The sequence below is a fragment of the Camponotus vicinus genome, unplaced genomic scaffold (genome assembly GCF_025532165.1).
Source record: "Camponotus vicinus isolate PSW18456_S1 unplaced genomic scaffold, iyCamVici1.0 SCAF_3, whole genome shotgun sequence".
In the NCBI taxonomy this organism is placed as follows: domain Eukaryota; kingdom Metazoa; phylum Arthropoda; class Insecta; order Hymenoptera; family Formicidae; genus Camponotus; species Camponotus vicinus.
This window is the reverse complement of record NW_028141967.1, coordinates 19,243,909-19,257,608: the sequence shown is the minus strand read 5'-3', so window position 1 is coordinate 19,257,608 and position 13,700 is coordinate 19,243,909. Positions and strand designations below refer to the sequence as shown.

Here is a 13,700-nt window from a genome sequence, read left to right as displayed (position 1 = left end):
TTCGTTTTGCATACTCAAGGTTGGCATATAGTATTTCGTCACATTTATCGGCAATTTACTCGATGAAATGTTCGCGTTCGATTCTATTGCTCATTATCTTCAAGTTGTTAATTATCGTCGCTAACTCGCTATTCATTTTAAACAATGACCTACTAATCATATTTTTTAATTATAATAAGTATAATTTAAAATATAAACGTCAATGCATATGTTCAAGAAAATAAAATTTAATTGTATTCGAACGAAATTTGCAATTTTCTTATTAATTCGTGAATCAAGAGAGTCGCAGGTATTTTTTATTTATAAATTTTATTTCTCTCTATCGAAGGTTATTGTGAAAAAATGCTATTTCAATATATTAAAAGATGGAATTATATATAATATATATTATATTATATATAATACATATATAATTTCTCATTTCTAACGTCACCATTGAATCTACGAAAAGGGATATGGGAGCTGTAATTTGACGTGAGATCGAATTCGGTTCGTTTTGTTGAATTTAAAGAAAAACGACGCTTCTACGATGAAGTCCCGTGAAAATGAGCATACTCGGCACGCCGGTTGTACGCTTCGAGGAGCTTCCTCAAGGACGACCGCGCGATATTTACATATCTTGAATCGGCATTGAACGATTATGCGGATGATGAATGTATAACGCGCTAGTCGAAGGGCGATGTCGCCCGCGGAAGCAAATTTCAGCATAAAAATTAGCTTTATTCGTTTGCTTTTGCTACGATACAATTGCCAAATTTTATCACAGCTGATTAGAGTTTATTAAATAAATTTTTAGAAAAAATTGCGGTAGAGGGAGAGAAAAAAATTTATAAATTGAGCAGAAACTCCTAAATTTCTTTACGGTAAATCATATAATGTTTATACAATCTTTACTCGCTCTACACAAAAAAAAATCCAATTACGTAGAATTATAAATGCCTCGATATCTGAAATATATAGAAGATAAAAAATTATTTTTATGAAAACTGAATATAAAATGAATCAATATGTATTTTAAAACAGAATATAATTTTCATATCGGACATTGAGGCACTTGATTGAATACGCATTAATACCCATTTATACTTTCAGCATATAATTTTACGCCTATTTCAATTCATTAGTGCAATTCATTCGTGCAATTATGGATTTCGATGATGCAGCGAACGGGTAAATTGTTTTGTAAACATTGTGGATCAACAGCGTGTCATCGACATTTATCAGGGGTAGCGGGGGAGAACAAGAGGGGAAGCGGAGTATTTACGATAAAATTACGCGCGTGAGTCATGATGCGAGTGGATCATCGCAGCCGCTGCTATTTCAGGCGATCTCGGATAAATTCAGCTGTACTCCTTTCCCTGGAGATCGAGGAGGGGAGGGGGGGGGAGGAATCTTTTCTCTCGTAAATAATCGCGACATTTTTCGCGTCTATTACCACCGGTCACGTGTACATCTCTTTTTTGCCTTTGATCATTCATAAAACTGTCACGTAATTTCCTTTCGTCGCCACAGTTACCTTCGATCACAGTCAGTGCCGGCTCTAGGCAAAGCCGACTTGTCGACTTTTGTAACAGGAATGCCATTCGATGCCATTTTGTGACATAAACGTTACGAAAGTTTATTACGAGTAATCTCTTCGTTTTTGGATAATTAAACGTAATGCAATCTCTATTCTACAAATAAAGTAAGCAAAACACTGTTACGTCCGTTAACTTTCTCTCGCAACTTTTGCAAAATTTGTATTCGTACTTTTCTTGATATTTATGAAAAACAAACAATTAAGGCGTTGTAAATACCACACTCGCTTATCTTTCTATATTTCTACGTTATTGTAAAAAATATTTACAGTTATACAATAAACGATTAATATTCATATCGTAAAATTGACTCGAGACAGCAAGATAATTCGAGCCATCGTTGTCCCTGTGCGATATCTCCCTGACCTTACAAAGTCCCCTTCTCGACCGTAGAAATTGCGCAGGAATGTCGAAATGTCGCGTATTTTGAAATTGTCCGTGAATCATATGGACTGCGAACAGAACTATTGTCATTGTCGAGTCGTGCACATGCTTGTGAGCATATAACACATATTATAGGCGTAATTGTGGTGTAAGTGTGCCATGCCTCTTCTGCTATTTTGGCCAGGGCCAGCACTGCACGGATTACCAAGAGAGAATAAAATATTCCTTCTCTCTCGTGAAAGACACGACAACGAATCCGAGAACAAGACATTAAATAACGCCGGTTTATCGTGACTCGCAATTGTTATGATCTGTCATAAACGTCACCGCGTTTTTAATTTTCTATAAAGATCGCACACATGCAATTGTAAAATATTAAGCCATCGAATATCTTGTGTTTTAATTTAAATCAAGGACTTAAAATAAAGAGAGGTAATATCGAGATAAACTCACACGTGGCTCTAGTATTCTATTTCTAATACTCTCGTCCTTTTCGTGTTGCAGAATCAGTTCTCGACAGCGACCGACTGATTATCCACGAAGATCTCTCTCCGTCCAAGGACCCGGCGCAGCGACACATTGCGAAACGACACTGCACGGGTTCCACTCCCCCCAAAAGCACAAGTGATATTTCTAACTAATAGCTTAACTCGTTAGAGCTTAGAAAAGCCAAACCCGTGAAACCGAATCCACGTTGCGCTCTTTGTACATATAGATCCGGTATCCGGATCTGGACTATAACATTGCGACTGTAAATCCAGTGACGCGCGAAGTGTGTTCAACGCATTTTACCATAATATCCGCGATCGCGCGCGTGAAGCAGGACGATACAATAGGAACGCTGTCCGTGCACGAGTGATACACCGAGTGTGGTGCGGGCGCGCGTTTGAAAGGGACGCAACATGAGACTGGCCAGGCAGCATCCACTGCAAGTACCGACCCGTAGCAATAATGGCAAGTTCCTGGTCGGTCTTAACGGCGGTCAGGACGTCGTCCATCAGCAGCCATCGCCGCCCCAACAACCGGCTGGCGACGAGAACAGCGCGGTGGTGCCGCCGAGCTGCGTCTTTCCGAGCTGCGAGTCTGTGCCCACCGACCTTCACGGGGGGCCGACCATACTGGGGGATCGATTCCTGCTTCTTGGTCCGGCCGAGGGTAGCGCTCTTTATCGATGTGTCGACGTGCACAGCGGTCAGCAACTCGTTGCAAAGGTCAGTGAGAGATTTCTTTCACAAATTGTCGGCTCAAACTTGACAAGCAAGCGTTTCAAAGCCGCTCGTCGACACGTAAATCGTTGACTAAAAACTTGCAGACATTCCGATATTATCAGTTTAATTAAAAAATTAATTAAAAATTAAAAATCAAATAAGAGTCAGTAAGGATCTTACCAATTTTTTAATTAATTTTTTAATTATTATTTGAACTACGGTATTTATTTTTAATATCTAGATAAATAATAATAGTAATTTCTCCTATGCAATCATATATTATTATTGATTAAATAATATATGATTTTTTTAATATTCTGACATACTCTTTCATGTGGATTGCTTCAAGTATTGCAAGTTTTCGCAAAATATTGAAAGATTTAAAAGTAGACTATTTGAATAGAAAAAAATCGCAATAGTAATATAATGTCAAAATTAGTCTAATAAACAGGTAATGCAATAAATGACGAAGATTTTCGTAATATCTCGCGATAACAACAATATTATGAATTAGTCTTTTGTATAACAAATCTTGTATTGGCGGTGACATGACATCGCACGTGGATGCTTTTACAACGCACTGCAGCTGCCGAGTTTCCATCCCACTATTGTGGTATTATATAATGGAGTACACGGACGTAACGGTCCGCTAATGTTCGGGTCGATCGAAGCTACTATCGTAAAACTCGTTGCGAGATCGACGACGATGTAGCTGAACGCATTTGTCTGGGAAACGTTTACGACTTCCTCGAGGAAGATTCATTTAATTCCTATCTTGGGCGATCTTTCATTTAATTAAACGAAAAGACGGATTTCCGTCGAGATATTTGTCGGATAAAATTCGTCCGCGATTCCAAACTGAAATATTTTTAGCGTATCAAAATTGATTACGAGATATAAATAAACACTTAATAAAATAAATCCAACACTTTTATCTAGATATACAGTATTTTGATAATTAAATCGGATGTTTAAATCTATAAAGGAAAAGATTTTAATTTCAAATATCAATACTTCATTATTGATAATGATAGATTAATCGATATTACGAGTGTCGTTATAAATCAAATTGCTCGCGAAAAAAATGCTTGGATTGTTTAACTGAATTTCAAAATGGATTTTTGCAAAAATTTGCTATATAGATCAATATGCAAACTTGGGTAAATTTATGTGCACGTGTACACTATTTCCTGCTTCCTGCTGAGTACACTTATCTTTGCTCGATTGTGATTTCGCGATCGTGCATCGAAAGAATTCATGTATACTATTTTTCTTTTTAATATAAAACGTAGATAGAAATCTCTCGAAAGGAGACTAATAAACGTCATGTAATACGTTTATTGCGTGGACCCTCCCGCCGCGTTTCCATTAACATTTTACAATCGCCGCGCGTTATACAATGAGCGAACTGGCTTACATCATCGCGCTGCGAACAAATACAAGGTTGTGTCACCTCGTGTCCCGTCTCACCTCTCACCTCTCGCATATCCGTCGCATATCGTCACACTGTCCGTTATTCATAATCGCGGACTAAAACCACGGCCGTTTAATTTAATCGACGATTACACGAGAGCGTCGCGTGACACACGCTTTCGCAAACATGTCCGCTTTGCAAACCACAAGAGTTCGTGATTTCGAAAAAAATGGGAGTCATTGCTATTTCGGAGAATAGAGAAATCGCGATCACTGTTCTGACTTAATGTCATTAAACTCCTTATAAGGGTTCAAGGTTAATAGCGCATGAATATATCGGCTTATGCATCACACTGGATTATCTATTTATAATTTTAGTTCTCTATATATTCTACATATTATATTTAATTAATCTGAAACATTTAAATATGATACTTTTGCCTGAAAAATTTGCTCTCTTTCTTCTACATTAATTTTTTGAAATTTATCGAATGATGCGAGCGAGAAAGTTTTCGGAGTATCTTCGCGAGTTTACGAAGCCGACAATCGATGACCGATTGGCTCGATTTCGTAAAGAACGCACGGTGCTCTTATTAAACTAATGGGACTCGAATGTCGAAATGGTGTCAGATTTCAACACGAGCCAGAGATGAATAGCTGGACGAGCAGAATATCAAAAGTGATCAACAATTTTGTTCGCTGCATAAAGTTTACATAATGTGAAAATTGTTATCGATACATGAATCGATAAAAAATATTCATAAATATATACATATATAAAAAATTTTATGTACAATATTGATTAGATTCTTATCCATTTCCTTTTACTTTTTATCGCGTACATCAAATATTAATTTCAAACTTTAATATGTATAATTCTCTTAAATTAATTCGATATGTATCACAATATCTGAGATCTGAATCCGATGTTAATTAGAATAATTAAGAGACTTAGAGCGGATGTAATTTTATCAATCTTCACATTATGTTCGGTGTCGTATAACGAAACGAAGAATCATAGCCAAGTTATTAACGATTATTTAAATTCACGAAATTAACGTTTTTTCAAGGATATCCGCTTGGAATAATTCAAGCGCATTGAACGATAATTTATTTCGTCCGAATTAAAATTAAGCGATCGAAAATGGAATTTCCGTCAAGAACATTTGTTAAAAAAGAATCATTCTTTCGAGTTTAAAAAAAAAATATGTCTAACAATATATCAAAAAAAGATTTATTTGAAGTATAAATTTCGCATGTGTAAAATTAAGAAACCAAATTCTTCAATTTTTAATGACTAGTAGAAACACATACCTTTATGGTTCATTTCCGAGCCGGTTTTAACAACGATGTATTCGGCTTGATTCAGGCGCTGACCGTGGGCGACAAAGGTTGCGAGGCGTTGCTACAGGCCCACCTTCGTCTGGAGGGCACCGGCGCGGCGAGCGGCGTGGCGGGTGTGGTGGAGGCACCTGGAGGTCGGCGCTATCTCCTCTTGGAGGGCCATCATGGTGACCTGCATGCCTACGTAAGGGCGCGCAGGAGACTGCGCGAGCCCGAGGCGAGACGGCTCTTTCGACAGGCGGCCAGGGCTGTTGCGACCTGTCACGAGTACGGGGTCGTGCTGAGGGACCTCAAGCTCCGGAAGTTTGTCTTCGCCGATGAAGCGAGGTAAGAGTCCCTGTAATTATAATTAAATCAGCCTTGAATTTTCATTCATATCACAAGCCTTGCTTTAATATTTTTATTGTTGTAAAGTCAAATATTCAATTAATCTTGCATTATTAATAGAAAGATGTAATTTTTCTCTCTTTCTTAAGCATTTCCTTTGTCAGTTTTATATTTTTCTATATTATTTATATTATGAGGTAGTATAAGTTATTTTCGCATATAATGTATAGTAAACACACACGGGTCGATCGAAAGTATTTTTCCCAACAATTCATTGAAAATTGATAAATGACACTCGTCATCCCTAGATCGAAACGAAGATATCCATAGTATAAAGTTCGCGTTCGCTTTTCCGAGTGAAGGGAAATCGATTGCTGTGGGTGTGTTTTTCTCGCGCGAGACTGACCTCTCTGTTCTCGACGCTGGAAAAAAATACAAGTGAATATGGAAATGAAATGAATGCGAATCAATTCGTCGAGGATCCGTGACTCCCCCTCCGAAAAAAGGAGAGCGATGTTCGTTTAGCACGCATAGATCGTATCGTATCAACACATTAATCATGGATAAATCAAATTTTAATTCCTAGACATGCACTTATAATAAAAATACTTCATTTAGAAATTTTTGAGAAATTAATATTTTCTTCAGATCAGGCATAATTTTGTTTGAGAAATAAAAATACATCTATAAATTTGAAGCTAAATTTTCACAAACTCGAGCAGGTGTATTAAAAGCACCTAGCGGTAAACAAACGATTACAAATCCTCCTCTGGATTGCGAGCAACGTAGTCTGCTATTATCCGCATTTATCATGCTTCTGTTATGTTCCCGTTGGATCGAGAGTCGTGATTAAGGGTGTGTGCGAAGCCTGTTCTCGCGACATTATCTCGGTACTATTCGATACGACGACGCACCCACGTGTCGCTGCAACAGACAGGCACATGAGCCAAGCTAGGCCAGGCCGGGTGTACCGGAGATCGGCGAGAGATCGACTCATATGTCGGTCCGTTGTTGGCTAATCGCATTCCTGCCGCTCGGCGGATTGTTGCTACTGCTGTTGCTGTTGCTGCTGCTGCTGGTGTTCCCGCGCGTGCACGTTGAATAAGGATAGTCCGGGGAGTGATGCAAGCCAGAAAAGCATATTGGTTCATCGGCTGTTTGGTTTTGAAACGTCGGTATAATTAGGAAACGCGTGGCTCGTTGGTTTCACCGGCGCGGTCGACGTTCAACACGGCGTGTAGTATCCTTTCCTCCCTTTCTCGCCTTCCCCGGATAAACGCGAACGCTTAGGACGCAAGCGTGAGATTACCGTAACGCATGCGGTTACGATATGTCGTTGGCGAAATTTTAGACAATTATGGGCTAAGCGAGAATTAGAAATTTAAATTGACGTATTAAATTTTTTTTTACTCGAGTAATGTATCGTCTCCTTTTACGCTTTACATTTTGACGAAAAATTTACGCGTCAGTTTTTTAAATCCTTCGATTTTAAGAGGAAGTGATTTGCAATTCATGCGAACGTGTCTTCTTTTTTTTTTAAATTTATGGCATGCTTTGCACACGTGAGTTTTAATTTAATTCCGGAATCTCTCGCGATGATTTCTCTCTCTTTCATGGCCCATCTACAATGGATGGATTAAAACGATCAAATCTTTTCCCGGATGCTGCGTGTATGGAGTTCGACCTATGGTAATTGCGGATACGTCACGCGACGTCGTCAAGTATATAACGTTAGTTCGCGCTCTCGGTGAAAAGCATGATTCGGTCTCGTGACCGGATTTCTCTCCGCCACGCACCTTTCGCAATGGAATGTTGGTCCGGTTCGACGCCGAATTCAATCAGGAGGACCATTCATTCGCGAGGTTAATGATCCTTGCGACTAAATTCTCGGTCTCGATTCTTCGCACGTGTGCGAAGCACTCTTTACTTCTCGAAGCTGTAAATTTGTGACATCGACTTGAAACCTAAATTCGCATATTTTTTTACATCTGGGATTATTTACGGAGCATGAAAATGTTCATCAGTAAATCAGCAGTTATAAATCATATCTTAAAGCTTTAATTTTGATATTAATAACGCGTTAATTAAATCGCTATATTTTAGGATAAATATACGAGACATGATTCTTATATTTAAAGAATCATTATTATTATTTTGTCCTATTTAACATAAGTATGAAATGTCATATGAGAATCATTTTTCTAAATATTCATATTTTCTAAGTATTCATACGAGATTCATGTTTCATACTCATGCGACGTTATTTAGTTCCGGATTTTCCTAATCCAACACAAAGATTGATGTAATCGCGAGAATAAAATAATCGCAAAGTCCGTCTTGCTATTGAAAACATTAATTCACGATTGCATCCGCGAACGTAGTTAAATGATTCTGACTAATGATTCTTATGACTTTCATTATTACTTTTTTTTCTTTTAAATCCACAATCATAATATCAACATAGGAACAAGAATAAATTGATTGCATTCAGATAAGCGTCGATTCTAATATCGAGAAACGTTTCGGATTTGTAAATTTCACGGACTGTCCAAGAAATCACATCGCGTCTAGAATCCGCCAAGAGGTTCTTGAACCCGGAGTGATATCGTGTTGTACTGTGCGCGGCTGGCGGTGAAAGTTTGCGAAGAAAGCTGCGGCCTCTCTCTTTCTCTCTCTTTCTCTTACTCTGCGGCCACGTTTGGTTCATCACAAATAGTCTAGCGTGTCATCGCGCTAGTTCGATTCATTTGCTCGTGAGAGAGGCCATTGACACTCGTATACGGATTGTCAAGATCGTGAAACGACTCTCTCGCGTGACATGTGTGTTCATCAAAGATGCGTTCCGTGACACTCGGATCTTCTGAAATGATGACAAATCTCAACCGCAATTTTTATTGAAATGTCTCGGAGAAATGTAGAATATTTTATGTATTGCATTGTATAAATTAATTTAAATTCTATTTTAATTAATTGATGTAAATAAATATATTCACCTTATTATTTTTTTTTAATTTATACTTGTGAAAAAGAATATAAAAATATGGATGTGAGACAAAAAATGGTAATTGATAGTATGCAATAGTTGAGATTAAAAAGAAGAATTTTAGAAGAATACATTTTAATTAATTGATGTAAATAAATATATTCACCTTATTATAAATTCTTTTTTTAATTTATACTTATGAAAAAGAATACAAAAATATGGATGTGAGACAAAAAATGGTAATTGATAGTATGCAATATTTGAGATTAAAAAGAAGAATTCTAGAAGAATACATTTTAATTAATTGATGTAAATAAATATATTCACCTAATTAAACATAAATTTTTTTTAAATTTATGCTTATGAAAAAGAATATAAAAATGTGGATGTATTGTGAGACAAAATATGGTAATTGATAGTGTGCAGTAGTTGAGATTAAAAAGAAGAATTTACATTTTATTCCTAATATAAAAATAATTATTTGACATAGTAACAATTTTAATATGATTAACGTTTCACTTCTTTCGATCATTTGTCTTTTCAATTAATATAGACTTGTACACAAAATTTTAAAATAAATCTCTAGAACTACAATACTCTATAATGTTTAAAATATATTTATGTATGTTAGATCTTGTTATAAATGGCTTAAAAAAAACATAGAGCCGAGAAATATTTTCGTAGAAGCATATTTTTTTATCCGTAATAATCGTAGCGCTTTCTCGAGCTGGCTACGCCACTGCGTCCGACCGAATATCGTGGGCGAGACTACGAGAACTCACGTCGAAGGAGAGTTCAGAAGTTACCCAAGAGCCAAGAATATTACGTACACGCGCGACTTCCGCGTTGCAGGTTGATCAACGCAGCGGGAACCGCGACCGGCCGGAGAGCTGCGCTCTCCTCTCCTTTCCTTCTCCTGTCGTTGCGCCTTATTCCATCACTACCGACGACGGACTGAGAACAGCGATGGCGATGGCTCAATCGCGGTGTCCTCTTGCTAAATTGAAATACCTTGCCTTCGGGCGCGCGCGCATAAAAGGTTGCACGATCAGAGATTCTCGGTTTCGCTTCGCAAACTCGCGGAGCCAGATCATAGCCAGGTCGATAATAAATGCACGGTTTGGCGCAACGCATGCTCGAGACACGCGGAACAAATTTCGCACGACGACGAAGCAGAAGGATCGTAAATCTTTAGCAAGATTTAATACCCCGTTTTCTGTAGCTTGGTCTTTAATCTTCTCGATACTAGGTATCGTGTGTTATACGCCCTCGACAACTTTTGAATCGCTCTTGTGTATCCAAGGAGTCAAATAAAATAAGATTAACGAAAGGAGAGAAAAAAAGAAGCTTACGTAAAATGCGCTTGTTTCAAAAGTGACGTAAGACACTTGTTTTGAGAAGTGGACCCATACATATTGACGCATTCTAATCTCTTTTTTTGTCCTTACAGAACGCGGCTTCGCTTGGAGAGCCTCGAGGACGCGGTGATCGTCGAGAACGACGACGACAAGCTGACCGATCGGCGAGGATGCCCGGCGTATGTCGCGCCGGAAGTGCTGCGCTCCGGACGTGCCTATTCCGGCAAGGCAGCGGACATCTGGTCGCTGGGCGTGTTGCTCTACACGATGCTGGTCGGTCGTTATCCGTTCAATGACGCCGAGCACGCGTCCCTCTTCGCCAAGATCTCGCGCGGCCACTTTGCCGTGCCCGAGGGTCTCAGCCCGCGTGCCAAGTGCCTGATCCGTTCGTTGCTGCGAAAGGAGCCGTCCGAGCGACCGTACGCCGAGGACGTGCCGTTGCACCCGTGGCTGTCGAAGCCGCTGCGGTTATACTCGTCGACAGCTTCCGGGAGCAGGTCCTCGTGCCAGGACCAACTCGTACCAGAGCTACCTACCAATCCTCAACAAGACTGACTCTCCTTCGAGGAAAGAATCACTAATCTGCGCGCGACGGCGTCACTTTCGCATCCTAGTGCTTCTCTCGCGCCGATAGCCGGGTCGAATTATCAGGCCGGGAGAGAAGAGTTAGCGCAATCAAAAGAAGGAGAGGGAAAAATAATTTTCTTTTAACACATTGGCTGTGTCCGTAGGGAATATATAACGATAAGTTTCGACGAGTAAAATGTTCTGCGGTTTGTCTGATATAACGTAATTTGAAAAAGATGTAAACATGTAAAGAGAATTGAATGATAATGTTTTCAAAAGAGAACAACGTGTAATAGAAGATTCTATTCTCAAAAAAAATCGTAAGGTGAGAGATATATACAAGTCAATGTGTTAATGGCAGCTGAATCACACGCTTCACTTATATACGTTCAAGTCGCGCAATCTCCAGCTTGTATCGAAAAATTGTATCTTTTGTCTCGGAGACGCGTGACTAAAGGATGCTGGGTCCTCTTTTTTTTCGCCGACAAAGAACGGCCTAGAATAAGCTTCGAAGCGTATTAATGAGGAATGAGAATAATCGTTCTCGATGGAAATTTTTATATAGAGGAGAGTAACCAAAGTCTATTCTAAATTCGATCCTCTGGATTATTTTCCTCGTTTAATGCTGTAAATTTGGAGTTGAATGAAGCAAGAACTTTAAACGCTAGATGATATTATGTATCATTAAAAATAAGTTCACTCTAGTCCCAAGATAATTCACGAAGCATCGAACAACGAAAATAATTAAAAGGATCTTCTGTAAAATAGCGTTTCGATTTTGGTCATTCTCCGCTTACAATTTCGGAGGCAACGTGACGCAAGTGATTACAAAAGTCTCTATTGGCTAAAGAATCTTAGATTCGAGAAACATTGCCATTACTTGGTCCAAGAAATCATTCGCCTTGTTGCTTAGAAGTATATTCGCGCGCGTGCGAATCTTTTGTGATAGAATCTTGCGGATTCTAAATGACGTATGTGATACAAAATATACAGATTGTTTCATAAGCGGTTACTTGCGATCATCTCTGTCTCTGAAGTCCATGTATATTAATTATTATTGTAAATGATCGAATTCGATGTTTGTATTGTGCGTTAGATACACTCGAGTATATCCTCGACTTTCTCGATATTTCGCATCGCGCATCTACACGAGATGGTTTTTACGCTATACTGGTTGATCCATGTATGAAAAATAGCTATATATAAATTCGAACGAGCGACTGGAACGTAATGTAAATTCGAATATAATACTAGTGAGCTTTGTATAGTATAGTATATACATAGTATAAAGCGATGAATAAATGGGTTTAGAGATTGAGTCGGATTCAAATTAAAAATTCGCGTAAGTATGTATATAAAATAATACGCGAGAATAATTGCTTAATAACGATTAAACCGTTACTAGAGCAAAATCAAATCAAATTAATAAACGAGTTTTCTAATCTAAAATCCGGCTCATTCTTCCTGTATACCCGTTTACTTATCATCATTATATCACAGAGTCAATCAAATTTACTAAACGAACATCGAAGAAAGGATATTTCTTGTTTGAGCGCATTAAAATCTCGTTCTCTGACCTAGAAACATTGCCCGAAAAGTTCAAGACTGCTTGGACATGTGGCCTATACAATTAACTTTATTAGAGAAAACACGAATACATGTTGATCAGTGAATTTCTAACTTAAGAACAATAAAAATACGCTTCTGGATTACTCAAACGACGAGTATCCATGAATACATAAATGTGTTCATCAAGGGCAATGTTTTCAGGTAGAATACTTTCTAGTTAATCAAAAATACGAGAATTACCCTCTCTTGACTCAAATCTTTGAAGTCATCGCTTGCGCGATATATATATGTTCAGCTCACTAGGTAAAATCGTTTCGATTTTTTAGAAACGGATAAAGTAAACGATCGACGATCTTGTATCAATTTAGCACATGAGGCTGCGCTTCCTATTTCGAGCAATTTTCTCTTAAGAATGAAAATTCTCGTCGTAATAGATTTTTCTGACGAAATATTAAAAGATATATAAATATTAATTTGGATTGTCGATGAAATTTAGCCTCATGTGATTCAAAGCTTGAATTTGTATAACAAATGACGATGAAACTCGACGAATTCTCGTTCGTACAACTACCGGTTTGAAGTTGAAGAGAAAAGCGCAGGGATGATGAGATTGTCGATCGAGATTGCGACTCGATCCTTATCTTGATCCCTCACGTTTGACGAAAGTACCATGTGTTCTTGTATTCAAAATACATACCTACCTACCCGAACTCTTTTCTAACTTTCGCGAAAGTAAGTAAGAGAGAGACCTTTTTTCCTTATTATTTTATAATCCGCGTCCGGACGACGTCGATCCCGACTTTACAATTCCTCTCGTATCATCTTAAGTCAGGGTACAAACGCCACACGCGTCCATCAAACTTTTAATTGTTCATAAGACACGCGATTAATCATTAAATCATTATCTAGGTGCGACAAGGGAATTTCCTCTTTCTGTATATAGGCAAAATAAAATGGCGTTTATGATGAA

At 38.3% G+C, this 13,700-nt stretch overlaps 2 protein-coding genes across 4 annotated transcripts in view; one reads left to right on the top strand and one right to left on the bottom strand.

Annotated features, from left to right (window-relative positions):
- The window catches only part of LOC145969444 (putative RNA methyltransferase CG11342), a 27,347-nt gene extending 21,097 nt beyond the window's left edge, over window positions 1-6,250 (bottom strand). The window contains exon 1 of the mRNA XM_083095590.1: window positions 5,897-6,250. The gene's annotated coding sequence lies outside the window, so the exon portion shown is untranslated. The remainder of the gene's footprint in view (window positions 1-5,896) is intronic.
- Window positions 1-13,700, top strand: part of Trbl (tribbles pseudokinase 2) — a 17,054-nt gene extending 3,354 nt beyond the window's left edge. The window contains exons 2-5 of one of the 3 annotated variants that reach the window (XM_083095588.1): window positions 2,466-2,585; window positions 2,677-3,172; window positions 5,952-6,253; window positions 10,687-13,700. In XM_083095588.1, coding sequence (XP_082951714.1) covers window positions 2,864-3,172; window positions 5,952-6,253; window positions 10,687-11,149 — 1,074 coding nt within the window. In that variant the 5' untranslated portion in view covers window positions 2,466-2,585; window positions 2,677-2,863 and the 3' untranslated portion in view covers window positions 11,150-13,700. Of the gene's footprint in view, window positions 1-431; window positions 2,394-2,465; window positions 3,173-5,951; window positions 6,254-10,686 lie in introns of those variants that run through there. The other 2 variants (XM_083095587.1, XM_083095586.1) reach the window with 2 other exon arrangements.